A 21,073-nucleotide genomic window follows, 5' to 3' on the forward strand; every position below is an offset into this window, starting at 1 on the left:
TGAAAATTGGTTTCTAGGTTAGTTAGTTCAGTACGATAAAAAATGGGCTCCAGAATGAGAAGTCATCAGTCAGTTTAAGCTGCCCTTGCTGGCTAGTTAGTTTTATTTCCTCTTGGCTTTCTTACTAATCTATCAGTTCTGTTTTTAGGATATTGCCTTTTTATCAACAGGTCATGTAAAACAATGATGTGGACAAGCTTTTTCTAGCTAGAAAATATACTGAGGAAGTATAGGTAACGTTCAAGGTACTACAGCTGTGTCCAGTTGCAGTAGTCATACAAAACTGGATGTTACTTTTCCCAGAACATTTTTAAGCGTAACTCACAGTAGGAAAATGGTCGCATCTACTTGAAAGGCTAGACAAATAATGCGAAAATTTTTGGGAGTATTGCACTAAATAAGGTAAACACGCCAAATCACTGACAACTACCTCTAAAAGAAGCTTGTCGACCTTTGCTACAAGTGCTTTAACACAGACCTAACTGTTCATTAACATCATTTATATTCAACAACTTCTCCTGATGTTACTCCACTGGAAGAAAGGCAAAATCAATCAATCACTCCCTGCTCCTTCTGTTTTCACCCACCATCTCTCCATTTCTCCCTCTGCCAGCTCATTTGCAGCAGAGAGTTACAGAGGCCACCCGGTGACATGCAACCTGGTACCCACGATGATATGGAGCGAACACACATTTTCAGAAACTCAGACACAGACGTTTGCTGATAAAAAATTGACTCTAGTACCTCTTGTACATATGCATGCAAATGCACCCACACAAATCAAAGCATGGGCCTGCATGTAAATACAAACAAATACATGACTGTACTTACACATACCGCAACTGGAACTGAATGATAAACCGGAGATACAAACACAATAACTTGTAAGAAGCACACACAAGCATTTCAGTACATGTAGACTATGTATTGCAAGCATATGCGGGGATCTCTAATGAATAAGAAAAACTACAAACATATTCTGATCGCTAATCAGCTTTAGCCTTCAAACTTGAATTCAAACAGTGATGTTAATGAACTGTGATAGGAGGGCGAGTGGAGGGCAGAAGAAAGCAGAAAGGTTTTTTGAGAGTAAGGGAGACAGGGAGCAAATAGGTAGAACCGCAAACCATGACTGGTGAGAGATTTTATCATATATTTAAATGAAAGTAAAAAAGAGAGAAAGCGAGGAAAGAAACACAATGAATGAATGTTGCCAAAATGGTGAGAGTGAACAATGCTTTTAAAAAGTAGCAGGACAAATGCTGCACCAGCGAGCTGAAAATCACTCTTGTGCAATCAGTACTCTGAAGAAATATTTGACATTGAGTTTTTTTTATGATTGGCAGACAGGCCCTTGTTAAAATTGTGTTACAACAGACTTCAAATGTAGCTCTTGTTAGTTAAATGACTTCTCTAAACCTGCACAAATTATATTTGCATATAAGATAAGATAAGATAAGATAACCTTTATTAGTCCCACACGTGGGAAATTTGTTTTGTCACAGCAGGAAGTGGACAGTGCAAAAGTTATGACGCAAAAATTAGAATACAATAAGAATAAATACAGTACACAGCTGTACAGAATAGAATAAAATAATATACTATATACAGTAGAATAAAATAGAATAAAAATATACAATAAGATAAAAATAGAATACGAATGCTATATACAACTGAGTAAAAATACAACGATGCCAGAAAGGATTATTGCACTTAGTGTTATTGCACATGTGTGGATGTGTGTGTTTGTTCAGTTAAAGTCTTTGTTGTGGAGTCTGACAGCAGTGGGGAGGAAAGACCTGCGAAATCTCTCCGTCCCACACCGTGGGTGCCGCAGTCTCCCACTGAAGGAGCTGCTCAGTGCTGTCACAGTCTGCTGCATGGGGTGGAAGACGTTGTCCATCAGGGATGACAGCTTAGCCGCCGTTCTCCTGTCACTCACCACCTCCACTGGGTCCAGAGGGCATCCTAGAACAGAGCTGGCCCTTCGGATCACCCTGTTCAGTCTCTTCCTGTCCCCAGCAGAGATGCTGCCGCCCCAGCAGACCACACCATAAAAGATAGCAGAAGCAACCACAGAGTCATAGAAGGTCTTCAGGAGTGGGCCCTCCACCCCAAACGACCTGAGTCTCCGCAGCAGGTACAACCTGCTCTGCCCTTTCCTGTAGAGGGCGTCTGAGTTATGAGTCCAGTCCAGTCTGTTGTTCAGATGAACACCAAGGTACCTGTAGCTGTCCACAGCCTCATGTCCATACCTTGGATGTTCAGTGGTTGCAGTGGAGAATGCTTGTGCCTGCGGAAGTCTACCACCAGTTCCTTGGTTTTACTGGCGTTGATCTGGAGGTAGTTCAGCTGGCACCAGTCCACAAAGTCTTGAGTCAGTCCTCTGTACTCCTTGTCGTCCCCATCAGTGATGAGGCCGACTATTGCAGAGTCATCAGAGAACTTCTGCAGGAAGCACTGGGTGGAATTGTGGGAGAAGTCTGCAGTGTAGATGGTGAAGAGGAACGGAGCCAGAACCGTTCCCTGTGGGGCCCCCGTACTGCAGACGACCCTGTCCGACACACAGCCCTGAGTCCTCACATACTGTGGTCGGTCGGTGAGGTAGTCCAAAATCCAGGTAGTGAGGTGATGGTCCACTCCAGAGTTCTCCAGCTTGTCCTTCAGAACCGAGGGAAGAATAGTGTTGAAGGCACTGGAGAAATCAAAGAACATGATTCTCACAGTGCTTCCAGCGGTCTCCAGGTGAGCGAGGGAACGATGTAGGAGGTGAATGACGGCATCATCCGCGCCAATGCCAGGCTGGTAGGCAAACTGAAGTGGGTCCAGTGATGAGCTTGTTAGGCGCCGAAGCTGAGCCAGGACCAACCGCTCCAGGGTCTTCATCAGGTGGGATGTCAGAGCCACCGGCCTGTAGCTGTTGAGGTCCTTGGGGCGTGAAGTCTTTGGCACTGGTACAACACAGGAGGTTTTCCAGAGCTGTGGGACTCTTCCCAACCTCAGGCTCAGGTTGAAGAGGTGCTCCATCACCCCACACAGTTGGTCCGCGCAGGACCTGACGACCCTCGAGCTGATGCCATCTGGGCCCGCTGCCTTCTTGCCATTAATCCTCCTCAGTTCCCTCCTAACCTGGGTGGTTGAGAGAGACAGGCTGGAGCCTTGTGTTGAGTGTGTATTGGATGCTGTTGTTGGGGGTGGGGGGGAGTGAGCAGGGTGAATAGAGGAGGTGTGAAGTGTCTGAGGTGTCAGAGGTGGAACAGCAGCAGTGGGGGTGGGTGAGTCTGCAGCCGATGTTGTAGACTGTCTCATGGTTGAATCAAATCTGTTGAAGAAATGATTCAGTTCATTTGCCCACCTCACATCCCTCCCAGGCAGAGAGTTCTGCTGTTTGTGGCCTGAGATGGTTCTGAGGCCTCTCCAGACTTCACCAACGTTGTTTTGCTGAAGCTGGTTCTCCATCTTCTGCCTGTAGCTCTCCTTCCCATTCCTTATCAGTCCCCTCAGCTCTCTCTGCACCCTTTTCAACTCCTCTTTGTCTCTGGATTTGAAGGCCCTCCTCTTCTGCTTTGCTTTTCACATTCATCGTTTTAGCCTTTTAAAAAACTCCCAAGACATAAAACATTGCATTACAAAGAAAAAAAATGCAGCAGCCAACAATAATTCTGTCATTCATACGGGAAACAGAACGTGTCTAAGGCACTCTGAATGCCTACAAGACTCAAAAATACATAGAGAAACTAACAGTATATTTAACCTGACGGAATCTTTTTTTATTATTATTATTTCCTGCAGGTTAAGTTACCAAAAAGTTGATCTTATAACCAAATCTTGATATTTGAAAAATGCAGAAAGCTCACTGAAACTGTAAACAAATAATTGTAATAACAGCTTTTCAGGTGTTATAATGAGTCAGATTCTCTCCTACATGTTTCACTAACACCACAAACTGTATGCTAAATGGTTAAAAATGCTTTTCATCTACTGAAAGTTAGATATGAATATAAACAAGAGGAGAGAATAGGCCGTTTCCACTGAGCTCTTCCTGCAGAGCTCTGTTATGCCTCTGCAGAAGCCACATACCTACTGTAGTAAAAACAAACAGAAATTGGGATACAGCGGGCAAACAGCGCGTAACTCTGGGCCCATAAAGACCACTGTGTAAGTATTTATGTCTATGTTTTTGCAGCAGTCGCAGCCCCAAAAGGTTTTATCTTTTGTATTCTGGAGTCTTGTTGTCTGAAGACTCATCGTGTCACGGTCCTGGGTCTCCTGACCCAGCGTTTTTAGTTCTTTGTGATTTTTGTATTATTGTACTTGTGTGTGATTTATTCTATGGCTTCTAGTTTTGATCCCTTGCCCTTCATGTCTCTCTGTGTCCCCTCTGTTCTGTGTAATTGTGTGTCTTTGCATGTTTGAGTTTCTTGTTTTCTGTCACTCTGCATTGTGCATTATGTTCTCATGGTTGGTTTTTTGTTACTCTCTCTAGTCTAGTCTCTTGTGTTCCCAGCTGAGTATTTCCCTGTGTATTTTGGTTCTTAGACCTCTGCCTTATGGTTTATGTCTCTGTATTTCTTAGTTGCTGTCTCCACTGTGTCAAGTTCGCGTCTCTGTGTGATACTTCCTGTTTTACTTTGATGGTCCGTGTCTCATGTGAATGCGTCCTGCTTTGCTTGTCTCGTCAGTCCTGATTTCTCCCAGCTGTGCCCTCCTTCTGTGTCTCATTCCCCTCGTTACTTCCCAGTGTATTTAAACCCTGTGTTTCTCTGAGTCAGTGTCGCGTCGTCCCTCATGCTGTGTGTGGATCTCCCTGTGAGTTCTTAGTTTATGGTTTCCCAGTTTAGTCTAGTTTTGTATGTTTGTTCTACCAGCAAATAAAGCTGTGTTTTGAGTTCACCTCCCCGAGTCTGTGAGTCCTGCATTTTGGGTCCAACTCCTGCCTGCCGCACAGCGATTCATGACACATCGTGCCTCATGTTACTACACCCTGCGGGAACAAAGTATATGGATCTACTTTTTACTACACTGTATTATAATCCCAGCATGGTGTTTAAAGAAGGCTCATGATGTGTCTGTGTCAAGACAAATAAGCTAAAAACAAAAGACCTTAAGTAATGTTCTTTGTACAGTGGAAAAAAAAATGTCCTTGCGTGTGCTAAGTCTGCTTTACTTATTGTAGTTTTTATTAGTGTGCACACCAAAAAGCATTGGCTGTTTCTGTGTGTGTGTGTTTGCATTGTAGTGATTTTTCTGTCTATAATAGATTCTCTCCATTATTAAGACCTCAAGGTCATTTATACTAGACTTTCTCAAAATGTCCAATTGGTATTCAGAAAATCAAAAGCCTACATAGTTTCTATTTTCTAATTTTAAGAGAGAGATTAAAAGATTACACATATATACTAGCCCTACTAGTCTTTTAACTAATGGATATTTAGAAAAATAATCTCAAAATTGAATTTTTCAGTAGATGAATTTTTGACACACCCGCTGGTAGCAAAAAAATAAAATAAAATCTTTGAGAAACTTTAGGTGAACATTTCATAAAAGGAGAAAACTGTAGACATTTTTCATGTCTATAGTGGTCTTGACCCTTTTAGCTAGGTAGGAAAAAAAGACACATTAAGTTTCCATTTGCATGCACCACAGTCATGAAACAGCATATGCACCTGCATGACAATGACATAAGTGCTCACTTTCTGCCCTCCCATTTCAACACGTACGTACGTATATATATATATATATATATATATATATATATATATATATATATATATATACATACATACAGTGGGGCAACAAAGTATTTAGTCAGCCACCGATTGTGCAAGTTCCCCCACTTAAAATGATGACAGAGGTCAGTAATTTGCACCAGAGATACACTTCAACTGTGAGAGACAGAATGTGAAAAAAAAATCCATGAATTCACATGGTAGGATTTGTAAAGAATTTATTCGTAAATTAGGGTGGAAAATAAGTATTTGGTCACCTCAAACAAGGAAAATCTCTGGCTCTCACAGACCTGTAACGTCTTCTGTAAGAAGCTTTTCTGTCCCCCACTCGTTACCTGTATGAATGGCACCTGTTTGAACTCATCATCTGTATAAAAGACACCTGTCCACAGCCTCAAACAGTCAGACTCCAAACTCCGCCATGGCCAAGACCAAAGAGCTTTCGAAGGACACCAGGAAAAGTATTGTAGACCTGCACCAGACTGGGAAGAGTGAATCTACAATAGGCAAGCAGCTTGGTGTGAAAAAATCAACTGTGGGAGCAATCATCAGAAAATGGAAGACATACAAGACCACTGATAATCTCCCTCGATCTGGGGCTCCACGCAAGATCTCATCCCGTGGGGTCAAAATGATCATGAGAACGGTGAGCAAAGATCCCAGAACCACACGGGGGGACCTGGTGAATGACCTGCAGAGAGCTGGGACCAAAGTAACAAAGGTCACCATCAGTAACACACTACAACGGCAGGGAATCAAATCCCGCAGTGCCAGACGTGTTCCGCTGCTGAAGCCAGTGCATGTCCAGGCCCGTCTGAAGTTTGCCAGAGAGCACATGGATGATACAGCAGAGGATTGGGAGAATGTCATGTGGTCAGATGAAACCAAAGTAGAACTTTTTGGTATAAACTCAACTCATCGTGTTTGGAGGAAGAAGAATACTGAGTTGCATCCCAAGAACACCATACCTACTGTGAAGCATGGGGGTGGGAACATCATGCTATGGGGCTGTTTTTCTGCCAAGGGGACAGGACGACTGATCCGTGTTAAGGACAGAATGAATGGGGCCATGTATCGTGAGATTTTGAGCCAAAACCTCCTTCCATCAGTGAGAACTTTGAAGATGAAACGAGGCTGGGTCTTCCAACATGACAATGATCCAAAACACACCGCCCGGGCAACAAAGGAGTGGCTCTGTAAGAAGCATTTGAAAGTCCTGGAGTGGCCTAGCCAGTCTCCAGACCTCAACCCCATAGAAAATCTGTGGCGGGAGTTGAAAGTCCGTGTTGCTCGGCGACAGCCCCAAAACATCACTGCTCTCGAGAAGATCTGCATGGAGGAATGGGCCAAAATACCAGCTACTGTGTGTGCAAACCTGGTAAAGACCTATAGTAAACGTTTGACCTCTGTTATTGCCAACAAAGGTTATGTTACAAAGTATTGAGTTATATTTTTGTTATTGACCAAATACTTATTTTCCACCCTGATTTACGAATAAATTCTTTACAAATCCTACCATGTGGATTCATGGATTTTTTTTTTTCACATTCTGTCTCTCACAGTTGAAGTGTACCTCTGGTGCAAATTACTGACCTCTGTCATCATTTTAGGTGGGGGAACTTGCACAATCGGTGGCTGACTAAATACTTTTTTGCCCCACTGTATATATATGTTGCTCAGCCATGTTCTTGGAAAGTGAAAGATTATAAGATTGCAAACGTGTGTGTGTGTACAGTGGGTGAAAGACTGAGTGATATTAGGCTTCAGCCCACCAGAGGAGAGAAAATATATCACCCCAGTGGCGGAAAAGATGGAAAAATCTGTTGAAATGACCAAAAATGACAGTCACTCTGCCAAAATCTGTTTTTCTCCCATTTCAACAGTGGAGCAAGAAGGAGTAATGACAGTCAAGATGATAACAGACTTTTCTTTTCTTTTGTCCATGAACTGCTTCCTCTCTCTCTATCTGGCCCGTTTATATGGGTTTTCTTTCCTTTTAATAATCCATGCAGAATAAAATCCCCAAAAATGAACTTTATCAAGTAGCTATTAAATAAGCTGGAGTTGTCTTTTATTTACAAAAATCTGAATATGTTGTTAAAGGATATGTTTTGAACAATGTGAAAGTTTGAAAAGACAACTTTCTTTTCTCTCTTTCCCCATATTAGTGATTTTTTTTCACTTTTTGCTTAATCTCCTTGTAAATTGTTGTCTTATCAGTAATACACTGCAGGTCCATTTCGCAGCTCCTTGAACTTCATCTCAGTTCATCTCACATAGCAAAGATAAGACACACGTACACACTCACATGCGCACAGAATAGCATAATTCAGATATGATAAGATCAACAGAATTTGCCAAGTGTTAATGATAACTGCCACATGGCAGCTTTTTGAGTGGAACAAATTTATATTGGATAGTTTTTTAGTATTTCAAACTTCTCTATCTCTGATTTCCAGGTTCATCGTTCAGTGTTTCTAGAACACTGAGCACCACTCTTTAAAGTGATGTAATTTTGTCAACCAACACTTTTTTTTCTTTGAAACAGCACTGTAATTATGCAAATTGCAGAGATATTTCACAAGAGCTGGTGTCACTTCTAACCTCTAATTTAAGCGAGCTGAAGAACACTGCAAAGACACCAATTCATTTTCCTTATCATTTAAAGATCAACAGGCAGGGGTTTACTGATGACAGTTATCAGACTATGCAGCTGAAATATCAAGGGACTCTGTTTGTTGCTCCTGTCATGTGAACTAAGATATCAGATAATTCATTGTTATAAAAGGCAGCAATCCAAAAAGAAGAAAGTTCATAAGGATGTCACATTTTTAAATGGTGCTGTCTTAAATCTTTGAACAAGCAAGATAAACAAACCTGTTAGACCGAGGCATACCTAAAAGCATCTAATTCATAACTATGATGTTTCCTTTCTGCTCATTTAGGTTGGACAACATTTAAGAGACAAAGATTTTATTTATTTAGAATACATGTCTGTATTCTGATGGCCCAGCCTGTGTGCTTCAAAATTTAATATGGGTTTTCACTATTGTGAATGTATTCTACCTGAAGGGAAAATTTCTGACTCACTCATCAACTTGGTGTAAACTCGGTCCACTGACATGTCCTCCCATTGTCCTCAGTATCTCCTGGTTTTAGCATTGTTTCCACTGCCTAGCACAGCCCCACTCGCTTTCACTTACTTTTGATAAAAGCTGTTTTTCCTCTGCAGATAGCAGCTCCTGTAGCTAAAGTAGTCAGCAATGATTGTCATAGCAGTGCAGTGTAAAACTACTGTGAAATTATAGTAAACAGGACTTAGTATTGGCAAACTTATTTGGAATTATTTAACCAAATACCAAGACATTACCTGGTACAAATATGGTAATAAAATCAAATAGAGAAAAGCAATTTTACATCATAACATGCATATCAAATTAAGTTGTAGTCATGTAATGCGCAGCAGGTCCAGGAGGAAAGCTTGGGGGTGTTCGGGGAACAGAACAGTGTTTCCATCTTTAAGGTAGTTTAATGTTGCCATTACCGATACTATGTAAACATGTTAGATTAGTTGTTTTGAACATTCATTTCAATGTAAAATCCTGCACTCAGTCTTACTAATGTATCAAATGTGGCTATTTTTCTAAGAATATAAGCTAATTTTGAAATTGATGCTCCCAACTGCAGAAGTCCCAGAGAGGGATTAGTCTCTTAGAACATAAGATGGCGAGGTTAAAAGCTCTATCGTGCAAACAATAAAACATTTATAAACAAGATCCAGAAAGGTTGCCAGCCTTTATATGCTCAAGCTCACTTGAGACTGACTGATGCAAAAGTTAGTGTTAGTGCCATGGATGACATACTGGTGATAACCACATTGATGCTGCTGGTATATACGGGTTTAGGAGTGACACGGTGCCATCCAGAAGTCTATTTCAGCAAGAAAATGCCAAACCCCGTCTTGCAGACCTGTATAAACGTCTGTTTTCACCCACTGCAAACATTGGAGCATTATGAAACACACAGAGGAACATGCCCTATGCAAATGTTTTTATGCCTTTCTTAAATTTCAACAGAAGTAATAATTGCGCATTTTCGACATTTGCATACACTGTCTTTATGCTGTTGAAACTTTTTGCAGAAAAATATTAAACTATGGAAATGGAATAAATAAGGATAGATTGTGTTATCAGTACCTCTCAGACCACAGCGGTTGGTCTGACAGACTATGATGGGTCTTCGTGTTGTATGGAGTGTATCTGACAAGGTTTCACATAATGCTGTCACCGGGGAAACAATTCAGTGGTATGTGTTATTTTTTCATAGTAATTATGACCATGAGTGCAGACACAGCCTCCTGAATCTTTTTTCACTAGAATTTGTGGGATTGCGCCACATTACGTCCCGTCAAAGTGTCCATAAAGATGACAGTCAACTTCTACCTGCTTGACTTCCCTACTCCTTGCTTCTCACTTCTGTTTTTTTACCGTTTCTGTTTTTTTTTCCAGTTATCATTGCAGTGATAAATTAAATCTTCTTGCTTTTGATTCGCCCAAACTTTCTTCTTACTTTTCCCCCTTTTCACCTCATTTTCTGTGGTCCTCTCCCTTGTTCTTTTGAACTCTGCTGTAAACACATTTTTCTTTTACTCATTCATCTGTGCTGTCCTGTTTCTGATTTCAACTTTTCACCTTTACTGCATCCTCTCCTGCCTGCTTCCCTCACTCCTTGCTGACCCTCTTCTTACTTCCTCTCTCTGTCCAATTCGTTCCTTTTCTCACCCGCAGTCCTTCTCGTCCGTTATTCACCGTACCTGTTCATGCATTACTTATATTTCTCTTCAGAAATTCTGTGTGAAGTGTCCACTCTCTTGTACTAACACACACACACACACACACACACACACACACACACACACACAAGGAGAGAAGGAGATGCACATGAAAGAGAAATGGACATGGAATACCAATTACATGACAAACTGCTCAGTGTACACAACACAACACAACGCATGCACAGACATACAGACACACACACACTTAAAGACACACACACCCTAAGGCAAGCCCTAAGAACCTGGTTAAAGAGGCAGGCGGAGTGTACACTGGCTTAAGCTTCCGTTCTTATTCCATGCACACACACACAGAAACCTACATACTCCCCGATGTAGCCAAACAAACAACTTTGCACACTTTTTTTACACTTCCTCTCTCCTCGGGGAGCTCATCTTTACAAAACTTATGAAAGTATGATAAACTAATAAACATTTTATTTATTTGTTATCCATTTTTTATTTTCTTGAGCTGCAGCAGTGCAGTGCAGCTCTTCTGCAATCCAAGTTCGAGTAATCTATCAGTTTTTATGCCAAAAAAGATCAAATTACACGAGTAAAGGTTTTGCAGGTAATGACTTTAAAAAAACAAACAAATTTGGCCACATTACCATGACAGCTGGTGAGATAACTATTACATTTTGATTTCCCTTTTCCAGAATTACTGGATACACTTCCTCCCATGCTTGCTTAAAGGTAATTTGACTAAATAATAAGACCTTCATAAATCACAGTGATTGGGTTTTATTTCTATTTAGTGTTTCATCATTTTATTTATCTGGGCAAAAAACTAATAATATCTTTCACTTTCTTGATGTGTTTTTATTTCATGTTGATGTACATTTAATGCACATTTTCACAAACTATCAGTGGAAAAACACAGTCATGACATTCGCATTACCTTGTTGTATTTTTCACAGAAATGCTGTTTTGATAAGTATTTACAGCTGGTTGTTCTGACACTTGTGTTCTATGTCAAACTATGAAAGCCTCCCTAATATCTTGAGGGCATAAACCATCTAAAATGAATGTCAGGTTTGTTTACAGAATGAACTGTGCATGTAGATAAGTTAAGGCTTTAAGAAGATGGCATCATTTGTGCAAATATTATTGCAAACAACTGCTTGGAAAACTTGGAAATTGATTTTCGTGTGAATGTTTGACATCGCATTTGTCTGCCTTTTAAATGTTTGACATCTCATTTTGGAATAAAACTCCTCACTTGGAAGTCTAACATAGTTTCCAACAGTTATTTTTATAAATTGAAGGTTGTGTTGTGTTCACACCCAGTGGGGGTTCAGAGCGTCAGTGAGTTTCTAGAGATCTGACACATACAGCTGAGCTGTCCACTCTCCTATTGATTTCCTTATCAAGGAACAGACACACAGAAGATGCTGGGAATGTGCTTTGGGCGACTGAAAGCTCTATGGACAAACACACATATACAGTATGCAGACACACACATACACACTCAGAGACCCTTACACATTGCAGTGGCACTGCTAGGTCTAATTCTTGGACTACAATCAGCTTTATGACCCCCGAGGGAGACTTAGAAAAATGTGGCCATATTCCTGGGGAACTCGCACACATAACCATTACACACACTCTGCATGGTGTCCACAGGGCACTGGCTGTCAGTGGCTCTCCTGGATCTCTGCTACGCCCCACTGAGTCTTATCTATGACAGACAGAACAGTACACACATACACACTGATGCCCATGCCCATGCACAATACACCACATTCACAACTCAAATACAGCCTAAATTCATACTCCCTGAGACATGTCAGCATGTAGGCTTGCTCACTCTTTAACACACACACACACACACCCAAACACAAGTACAGCCGGGGGTATGGTTGAGACCTTGTTGCCCTGGGGCTTTGACTGCATCTGTTCTACAAGAGCAATACAAATGAGAAACGCACAGGAGCATTGAAAAACATCTGTGTGCGTGTGTGTGTGGGTGTAGATGTGTGTATGTGTTTTGCTAAACTTTCTATAGCCGTGAGTGTCTGTTTGGGAAACTTTGTGCCTGGCTTGTGTGGAAGCGTTGCATGCTTTCAGTCATTTTGTTGACATGCTTTTTTAACTGCAACTGGATTTTTTCTTAGTGTATTGGAGACAGTGCATTCATTTTACATTTACAGTTTCCAGTTATTCTTCCAATCCCATCTAGTCCCCTTTGTCTTCTAGAGGAGTATATGTTAGTGACTTTATCACCATTTCCACTTACATATACTTATTTTTAGTGTTAATATGAGCAAGCACCATTATAACCACATATACATGACACAAAAGAACAACCACACTAGGTTATCTTTAATGCAAAGATGTAATGCTTTTAAAGAGGCGAGGAGGTGGAGGAGGAGGAGGTGCTGTTGACAACTAACGGCTGTCACTGCATGTTTTCCTTGCCGTATATTAACTTCAAGAGAGGTGTGAAGTCAGGCAGAGGCATGAATAAGAAAGAAGTAAGGTGAAACAATAATATGGACACTGAATGATGGAAAGATGACAGAAGAGGTGTAAAGCTGTGCATTATACTTAAAAAGCCTGACTTCCGTCTGCTTTTTCTCCACGTTCTTCAGATGAATGTTAAAATCTGAAGACCAGTGGGTAAAATGTCTTTCTTTGGCTCTGGCAGTATTATAGAACCCAAATCTTCCCCAGTATTGTCCGATTTTTTTGCAAACAAAACACCGCAAAAAGAGTTACTTGAAAGTTGCTACACATGCCAATTTTTGCTCAGTTCAGTCATTTTATCCTGGAATAGGTTTAGCTGTAATGAGTTTAACTGTACTGAGTAATAAAGAAATTTACCTCCACCAGGCAGTAGCTCGGCTGATTCAGAACATTTCATTTCAGCTGTCTTTTCTAATTTAGTCAACAAGGAAGAAATCATCTGCTCAGCTGGTCAGCATTATTGTGTCACAAAATGAATATTCATGCATGAGCATGTATGGGAGACAGACATACAGTCACACAGGGTGCTGTCAGATTAGAAGAGTCTCTCCAGATTCCTGTTGTCACACCTGGCTGAACAACACACTAATTAACCCTGATTTCACTTAGAAAGCCTGGAAGAAGACACAAACACACACATACCTGCACAAATTAATTTGAAAACCTTACGATACCTTACATGTGAAAACACAAATGAAAAGGCATGATGATACACACGCCCAGAGAGAAATTAAGCCACACAGGATGTTTCTACAGCACATGAATGAATAGATTAGAAAACTCACAAGTACACTAACGTGTGAATCAAGGACAATGCCACATTTACACACATTTAGCAGCACACACTGTGCACACAGGGCTTCGGGGAGGTGTGTTCATGCATGTGCGTGTGTTTAATTTTTCCGTTCTCGCTCGTTCACTGTGTTGGCATGGGCTATTCCCCTGGCACAATGCATGGCTGACAGCACCTGAGCTACAAACACAAACACATACACACAGGAGTAAGACACAGAAACACACGCATGCACACAGACACATTCAGTAAGGTAAGCAATACACACGCACGCATACGCACACATTTGGATGTTCTCAGGAGTACAGTCTGTGCGTTCTGCTAACAGATGGTAATGACAATTTCAGTCCCTGGACTATCATCTAATCAAAACAGCACACTCACACACACACACAGGCTACACATTCCAGCCTCCCTTCAGATTAAAACATCCTTCACACCAAATAAGGTTAACAGCATAATTCAAACCAAATATGCATTGAGAACATAATTTAGGCCGGAGCGCCTCTGCACTGAAACGGATTTCAGTGATGCAATTCAAATTCCATTAAAAACAAACACAGTTCAATCCCCCTTGCGCCGCACGATTATATATTTAATACATATAAAAATATATATATATTTCACACTAAATATTTTAGGGCAGAGAGGTGTGTTTGTGGGAAATGCATCCTAGACATCTACTTTAAGCTTCACTGGGAGCACTCTATTCTTAAATAAACACAAGATATATACTATTTATATATGATAAATAGTGGAACCCATGGACTGAAGGGTATGTTACACTATAACTGCAGAAAACCATTCCTTTGTGTTTGGACCCCTTTTCCCTGGTTATAAACTTTGGTCAGGATGCAACACAAGATGCTGTCAAAAGGCAGCCCCGGAGAATGTCAAGCAATCAAGCATAAACTCAGCTCTACAGTGACTGAACACATAGGGCTTCAGTGTCATGGTCAAGGACACTTAAAAAGAGAATAAAAGTTGTGAGCTTGGGGTCTTATACTTTATTTCTTAAAGGATAAATGCCAGGAAAAAATACCTGTTACTTTTGTTGTGTGCCATGCTGCAAGAAAGCTAGCTTAAGAGAATCGTAGAGTGCTAATAGGCTAACATATTAGCATACATTGCTTGGTGTTCGCATCTTTTTCCGTGTTGCTTCACATATAATTAAGTATCAGTGCTAAAATACAAGTATTCACTATGTTGAGCAATAACTAACTGAACCCTTTTATAGACTTCATGAGAGACAGAAAGCCCTTTAGCAGGCGCTACGTCGATCAGGTCAACATTGAAAAAAATGAATGATTATTTCCTATTTATTCAGAACTTCATGAAGTCCACAAGTTGGAGGTGGAGACAAAGATCGTTATAAAAAAAGAATTAAAAACACAGTGCAACAGAAGGAGATGGGGAGAGGTAAAAGAATGTAATTATGTCTGACAACAACAGATAGCTGCAATGCTATAATTCTATCAAAGTCCTTACAACAATATTATCCAGCCTACTCAGTACATCAATATCCTTCTCAGCAGGACAGGACCATATTTCCTGTTGTTCACAAGAATCATGGGAGAGGGAATAACTTGCTAAATGGCAGATTTTCCTTCATATTTTTACCCTGTCACAGAGTTGATAGATTGCATTAGAGTATTTGAATGTCCTCAGTGAGAGGATTTGTCGAACAGCACAGAACAGTACACTACGGGGGCAGAGGAAACAGGAGGTGAGAAGAGATGAAAGCAAAACACTGAAGAAGAAAAGAAGAAGCAGGCAGGAGACAGAAAAAAGAATCAGTTTTGTAAGCAAATCATTGCTACTTTCTTTAGCATTAGTCAGATTAATGATTACCTTCTATTTTTGCTTTATAAGCATAGTTTCAGCTTATCTGAGACAATTAGGTTTTTTTATGTTTGGCAGCATGATGTATTCTCTGCATGTTCTTGCATTTCTTTTATATTGTTGATATGCTAGTGTTTAAATTGTCTCTATTTTACATTGCATGTTTAGCTACCCCATTACATCACACCTGTGTGCATATCACACATTTCTTATAGGTTTGAAATATTTCGATATCTCTGTCTTGATGCCTGCTTAATCATCCAGGTAAGGAAATCCCCAAAAGTTGATTCTGTTCATCTGAACATAGCGTTTTCAGTGGGAGAAACGTTTTGTCATCAAACAACCTCTGCTTAAGTGGATGGCACAACACAGAAGAGCTAACTCGTCAGGCCACGACTCCGCAGTCTATTTACACCTACAGGCCAGTGGACACATCACCCAGTGGATGTACACATCCCACTGAAAACGCTACGTTCAGGTGAACAGAATCAACTTTTTGGGATGTGGATATCTTGAGTAGTTCTGTGAGTTGTATATGATAACAGATGACCCAAAAGGTTTTCTATCCAACTTTTATCTGCAGTCCTGCTGAAGTACTGCTGTACTCTTCCTTTGACCTAATCAAGAAGAAACTATTATAAACTATTACAAAATCATCTTTTAATTAGGTGACTATGAACATTCAGAGGATAAAAAAAATCTTTTTTTTCATATATATTTAAAATAACTAAACAAAATAGCAGTATGAGTTTTGAAGATTGTGGGAAAGGGAGGGAATAAGAATCAACATACTGGGAAGAAAATGAACTAAAAGATGGACAAAGACGGGCAGAAACTGAGTGAATGAGGGCTCATTGTGAGTTCTAGGCACTATTCTCAAATCTATTCAGTATTCTATCCTCAGCATTCTCACATCCCTAATGAGCAACAGCCAAATGCACACGCAACTACACAACCACAACCCAGGCTTGTTTCTCACTTTCTAAAGAAACTGTCCCACTTTACTGCATCCTTTCTGATCTGATTTGTTGAACAATGCTCTACTTATGTCCATCAAAATTCCTTTCCGATGCTCTGGTTTTAAATGAAAGATAAATCATCTTGTTTTTGTAGTTTAAAGAAGTTAAACAGATGAACGTACCTTTAACAATGAGGTCAGCGTAGTTGGACACCCCAGATCCACCGTCTGATCGGATGACACACCGGTAGCGGCTTGTGCTGCGCTGAGATGTGTCGCCAACGCTAACGGTCGCAGAAAAACGTCTGTGGTTCACCACCCTGGTCACCATCAGGGCTGTGTCTTTACCATTCCATTGCTGCATGGTGGAAAAGACCAGAGAGTTTTCAACAAAGACTCCAAGTGTTTACTGTCATTTTTTTTGCTTTGCGTATGATTGTGGTATCATACTCTCAGATATAGACCCCCTGGGTGAGGAGGGTCACTGATCTCCTTTGGAGCATTCTCAGCAGTACATACTCATTTAGTGAAAACATGTAAGCTTGCCAATGCACATGGATGTAAAGCAGAATGAGTACATAGGCATGGCTGCACACAGCATATACACTCAGGCGCATAAACAAATCACACGTGCAAGGATGGAATCACTGGTGCAAAGCAGAACAAGGAGTTTTAATCAATTCTGAAATAGAGCTGGTAATACTTGGGATGTTCGCCAAACAATACTATAAAATAAAATTAAGAATAATATATGAATAATAACTTTATCTGTTATGTTGGCCTTTCAATGGTTTAAATTTTCTTTTAGTTTCTTTTAGTTTATTGAAAAATATATACCCGTTTATCCTATATGTCCATTAAAATTAAAGTCTAGGAAGAAGTTCCAGGTGTAAACAGCAGTACGTACTGTAGGTACTGATGTCTATAAATGTGCAGTGTTGTTGACATTAGTAATACTGTTAGTACACTTTTTTTATATATTCATATTTGTGTCCCCAAGTTGGGTAAATTGGGTAAATATGGTTTGGTTTGTGGTATTCTGTCCCTCCTTTTAACAAACATATATGTATATATATCCATTTATGCACAGTTTTACTAACGTGAACATACTCACCTGCAGCCAGAGTTTATCATGCTGAGACCACTTCCCTCCAGCAGTACACTGAAAAGTAGCATTCTGACCCACATTTACCTCCACATTCTGCAGGCGTAGAAAGTGTGGGGCTTTACCTGCAACACAGACAGCAATGTGCTGATGATATAGATGTGTAAAAGTCAGGATAAATATAAATCCATTCTTCTTGGTCTTTTTTTTATACACGTTGAATTCAATGTTGTTGAAGTCATCAAATGCATATATAGTCTGCAAAAACAAATAAATTATTTAAATGATAAACAATATCCCAATTACCCAAAATTAACATGCTAATAAAAAATAAATTGCTTGCTGCTCAAAGTGTTACTGTTACAGTTTAAGAGTTCACACTAGATTCATGCTAGCAACAAGAAACAGCACTTTCAGGGAAACCATGAACGATACTAATTCAGTTCTAGGAGAGCTTAACATTGTCTGGACTATGGCAGAGAAATTCTGTGGCCATGAGACAGATGCAAAGGTCTGTCAGTGAGACAGACAGCTGGGTGACTTTGGTCTGCCATTGAGACCAGCCTGCGACTGGTTAATTTCATTTTGACTGTCTGCAGACATAGATAAGACTAACAGAGTATGCATCGATCACTCAACAATGATAATTTGTCCTGACATTAATGGTCAGCTTGTTGCAAATGACAAGGGCAAAAACTTAGATTTGCTTTTTTTGAAAATCTTTCATTATTTTTATAGTCATCTTTTTCCTCAGTCTTTTTAAAATTAAATTGGATTTTAGTTTTTCCTTACACTGTAAATATGTTTGCTCTCTTTTTGAATAATACGATTAGTGGCTTGCAAAGGTGAACTGATTGTTTTGCGTCGGCTGTTCAAAGGAAAGATACAAGGCAGATAGAAAGAAGGGCTGAGGAGAGGATCAGCAAGAGAACCACGGTGGACAGACCGAACATAGATAAAATACAAAGATAATACTAGTGGAGTGATTAAAAATAAAATACTTTTCATTTTCATTTATAATCCTTTCAAAATGAATGCAATATCATTTATCAATTAATTTAGCTATACTGCTCTAATATGATGACTAAGTATGATTTGATTCCTATCTATAAAATAGACGTAAAACTGAGTGTAAAACTTTGATTCCTGAAACAACATAAACAGTTAATAGGAGCAGAAGGAGAATGTCAGGAGTTGCAGAATACTGAGAAGGCAGGGCGCAGTAAGTAGACCTCAGACTGTGGCAATAAGCAGTCCAGAGTTTTGTGAAGCAAAGTGTTTTTGTCACATTTGAGTGATGAAGACCCTGGGTCTGGACCTTCTTCCTTGCTCTCTACAATCTGTCTGCGACCCTCACAATCTGTCCTTTATGCTGTGTTTTTGTGTGTGTAAGTGTGCGACATCTATAAAACAGATGATGCTCAGCAGGGCTACAGTTGTGCAGGGTCAACCATCACAACACATTCACAATCTCTCCCACTTACGGCATGGGTGAGCCAGAACTCGTATGTCATCAATGGCGATGAAACCTGGGTGGCCTTGGACTGAAACGGCTTCAAATATTACCTTAGACCAGACAGAAGAAAGGAAGAAAGAATGAAAGAAATGCAAGCATTATAATGAAATTCAAAAATAAGAACTTTCTTTCACAAACTGGAACATCTTGACATCCCTATGAAGCTCATATGGGAACCCCAGGGGAGTTTTCCACTAAAAGTCAGCAACTATTCCTCTTTTCACTTCATCCCTTCTGTCTCCATCCTTATGCCAAGCACATATGCTGCCTCTCCTCTGCCTTCTTCCTCTCTTCTTCATTTAAACCTCCTCTACTTTTCCTCCTGTTTTCTTCCACGCTTTATCTATGTTGTACTTTTCAGACTTTTCCACCATCCCATATTTTCTCTATATTTTCGCATTTTCCTCTATTTTTCCTTCCTATTTTTAATTGCTCTTTTGTGTCTTTCTCATTTTACTCTCCCAACAGGACAGTCCCTTATATTTTCCAACAGAGTTTATGCAAACTCTCAGGATGAGAACAGGGTGTCAGCAGGGCTGTCAAGGGGCCATGCACTCCTGACCCACACATATATAGACTCATACACACTACGCACGCTACACACACACACACACCTCTGTGCTGTACTTGTCAGGATTCTCAGCAGTATCAGCTGCGACTCACTCTGAATACTTAAGACTTCTGGGAAGTCTTTACTCTCCTCTGTTACTTCAAAAATAAATCCCTTTTGGCATACATATCAAGTTTCTAAAAGTCACAGTCACTGCTAAAGCTTTGCTGTATTAGCAACAGTTTGACAATGTTGTTTACAGTGTTGGTAAACTGAATTTAATTTGAAATTATAAGCATTTACAACATTATTTTGATTTGTGTAATAGCATGTCACTGTGTGAAATTGGGATTTCTATTCCCAACTTTGATTGATTGCACATATTTGTTTCGCTATATAAACAAAGGCTGGTGCTGATTTGACCCTGATAAGCATACATGTTGTTCACTATTTACAGTTTTGTGTCTCTAATATTTTTCTAGTGAGATTTTGTCAGAATTTTTATTTTATTTTTCGATGCATTCCCACTGGGGAATAGCTGAATATTCAAATATCTAGCACTCTATGTTGATATGATATTCCAATAACAAACAAATTATTGATCTAGAACAGTTAAACAATTCAAAAGAGGAACTAAATTGTCTTTAAAACTTGTTTCTGCCCTCAGTGGCCTCCAGTACTCTGTACTGTACTGAGTGCTATTTCCCCCCCAGGTGGTGACTCTTTATTAGGGAAGGAAACATGCACAGAGACACACTGACATTTAATTCACTTTGATTACCATTGTGCCTTGTATCTGTGTGAGACACAGGGGTGCCTGCATTTACTGAGCACAGCTCAGTCATTAGGTACAACAGAGTTGCTTTTGTGGAGCCTCATAAAATAACACAGCAGGGTATGTCTCTGTACCTTAAACCGACCAATACACACACACACACACACGTACACAACAGAGAAAGTCATTAAAGAATGACTGTCATGAAATGTACCTTTTGTGCTCAACCTACAGTTAGATCCACGTGTTTTTGGATGATGACATATTTGTTGTTATTTATGTGCATCTAAGCAGTACAGTACCTAAACAATGTCTGTGAGAGTATGTCCAGAGGACTTGTGTGCATTTGTAGTACCTGATAGGAGTTGGGCCAGAATGTAGAAATAGCCAATTCAGCTTTCACCCAACCTTCAGTGACAGTATCAGAGGCATTCCACACTGGGTTACCCTGAGCACCTCCATTCACCTGCAGGCAGGGAGAGAAAAAGAGGCACGGTTTAATTAA

General features: G+C 40.2%; 1 protein-coding gene across 11 annotated transcripts in view; it reads right to left on the reverse strand.

Annotated features, from left to right (window-relative positions):
• ptprt (protein tyrosine phosphatase receptor type T) overlaps positions 1–21,073 on the reverse strand; it is a 311,416-nt gene that overhangs the window by 213,978 nt on the left and 76,365 nt on the right. For all 11 annotated transcript variants that reach the window (XM_086293067.1, XM_086293065.1, XM_086293066.1 and 8 more), the window contains exons 4-7: positions 20,924–21,034; positions 19,212–19,293; positions 17,737–17,852; positions 16,806–16,980 (exon numbers count right to left, since the gene is read on the reverse strand). In XM_086293067.1, the coding sequence (XP_086149193.1) occupies positions 16,806–16,980; positions 17,737–17,852; positions 19,212–19,293; positions 20,924–21,034 (484 nt within the window). The remainder of the gene's footprint in view (positions 1–16,805; positions 16,981–17,736; positions 17,853–19,211; positions 19,294–20,923; positions 21,035–21,073) is intronic.

Source organism: Aulonocara sp. 'chitande type north' Nkhata Bay, linkage group LG5 (genome assembly GCF_057382095.1).
Source record: "Aulonocara sp. 'chitande type north' Nkhata Bay isolate Kocher_YH1m ecotype deep benthic linkage group LG5, A_spYH_male_GT1.1, whole genome shotgun sequence".
In the NCBI taxonomy this organism is placed as follows: domain Eukaryota; kingdom Metazoa; phylum Chordata; class Actinopteri; order Cichliformes; family Cichlidae; genus Aulonocara; species Aulonocara sp. 'chitande type north' Nkhata Bay.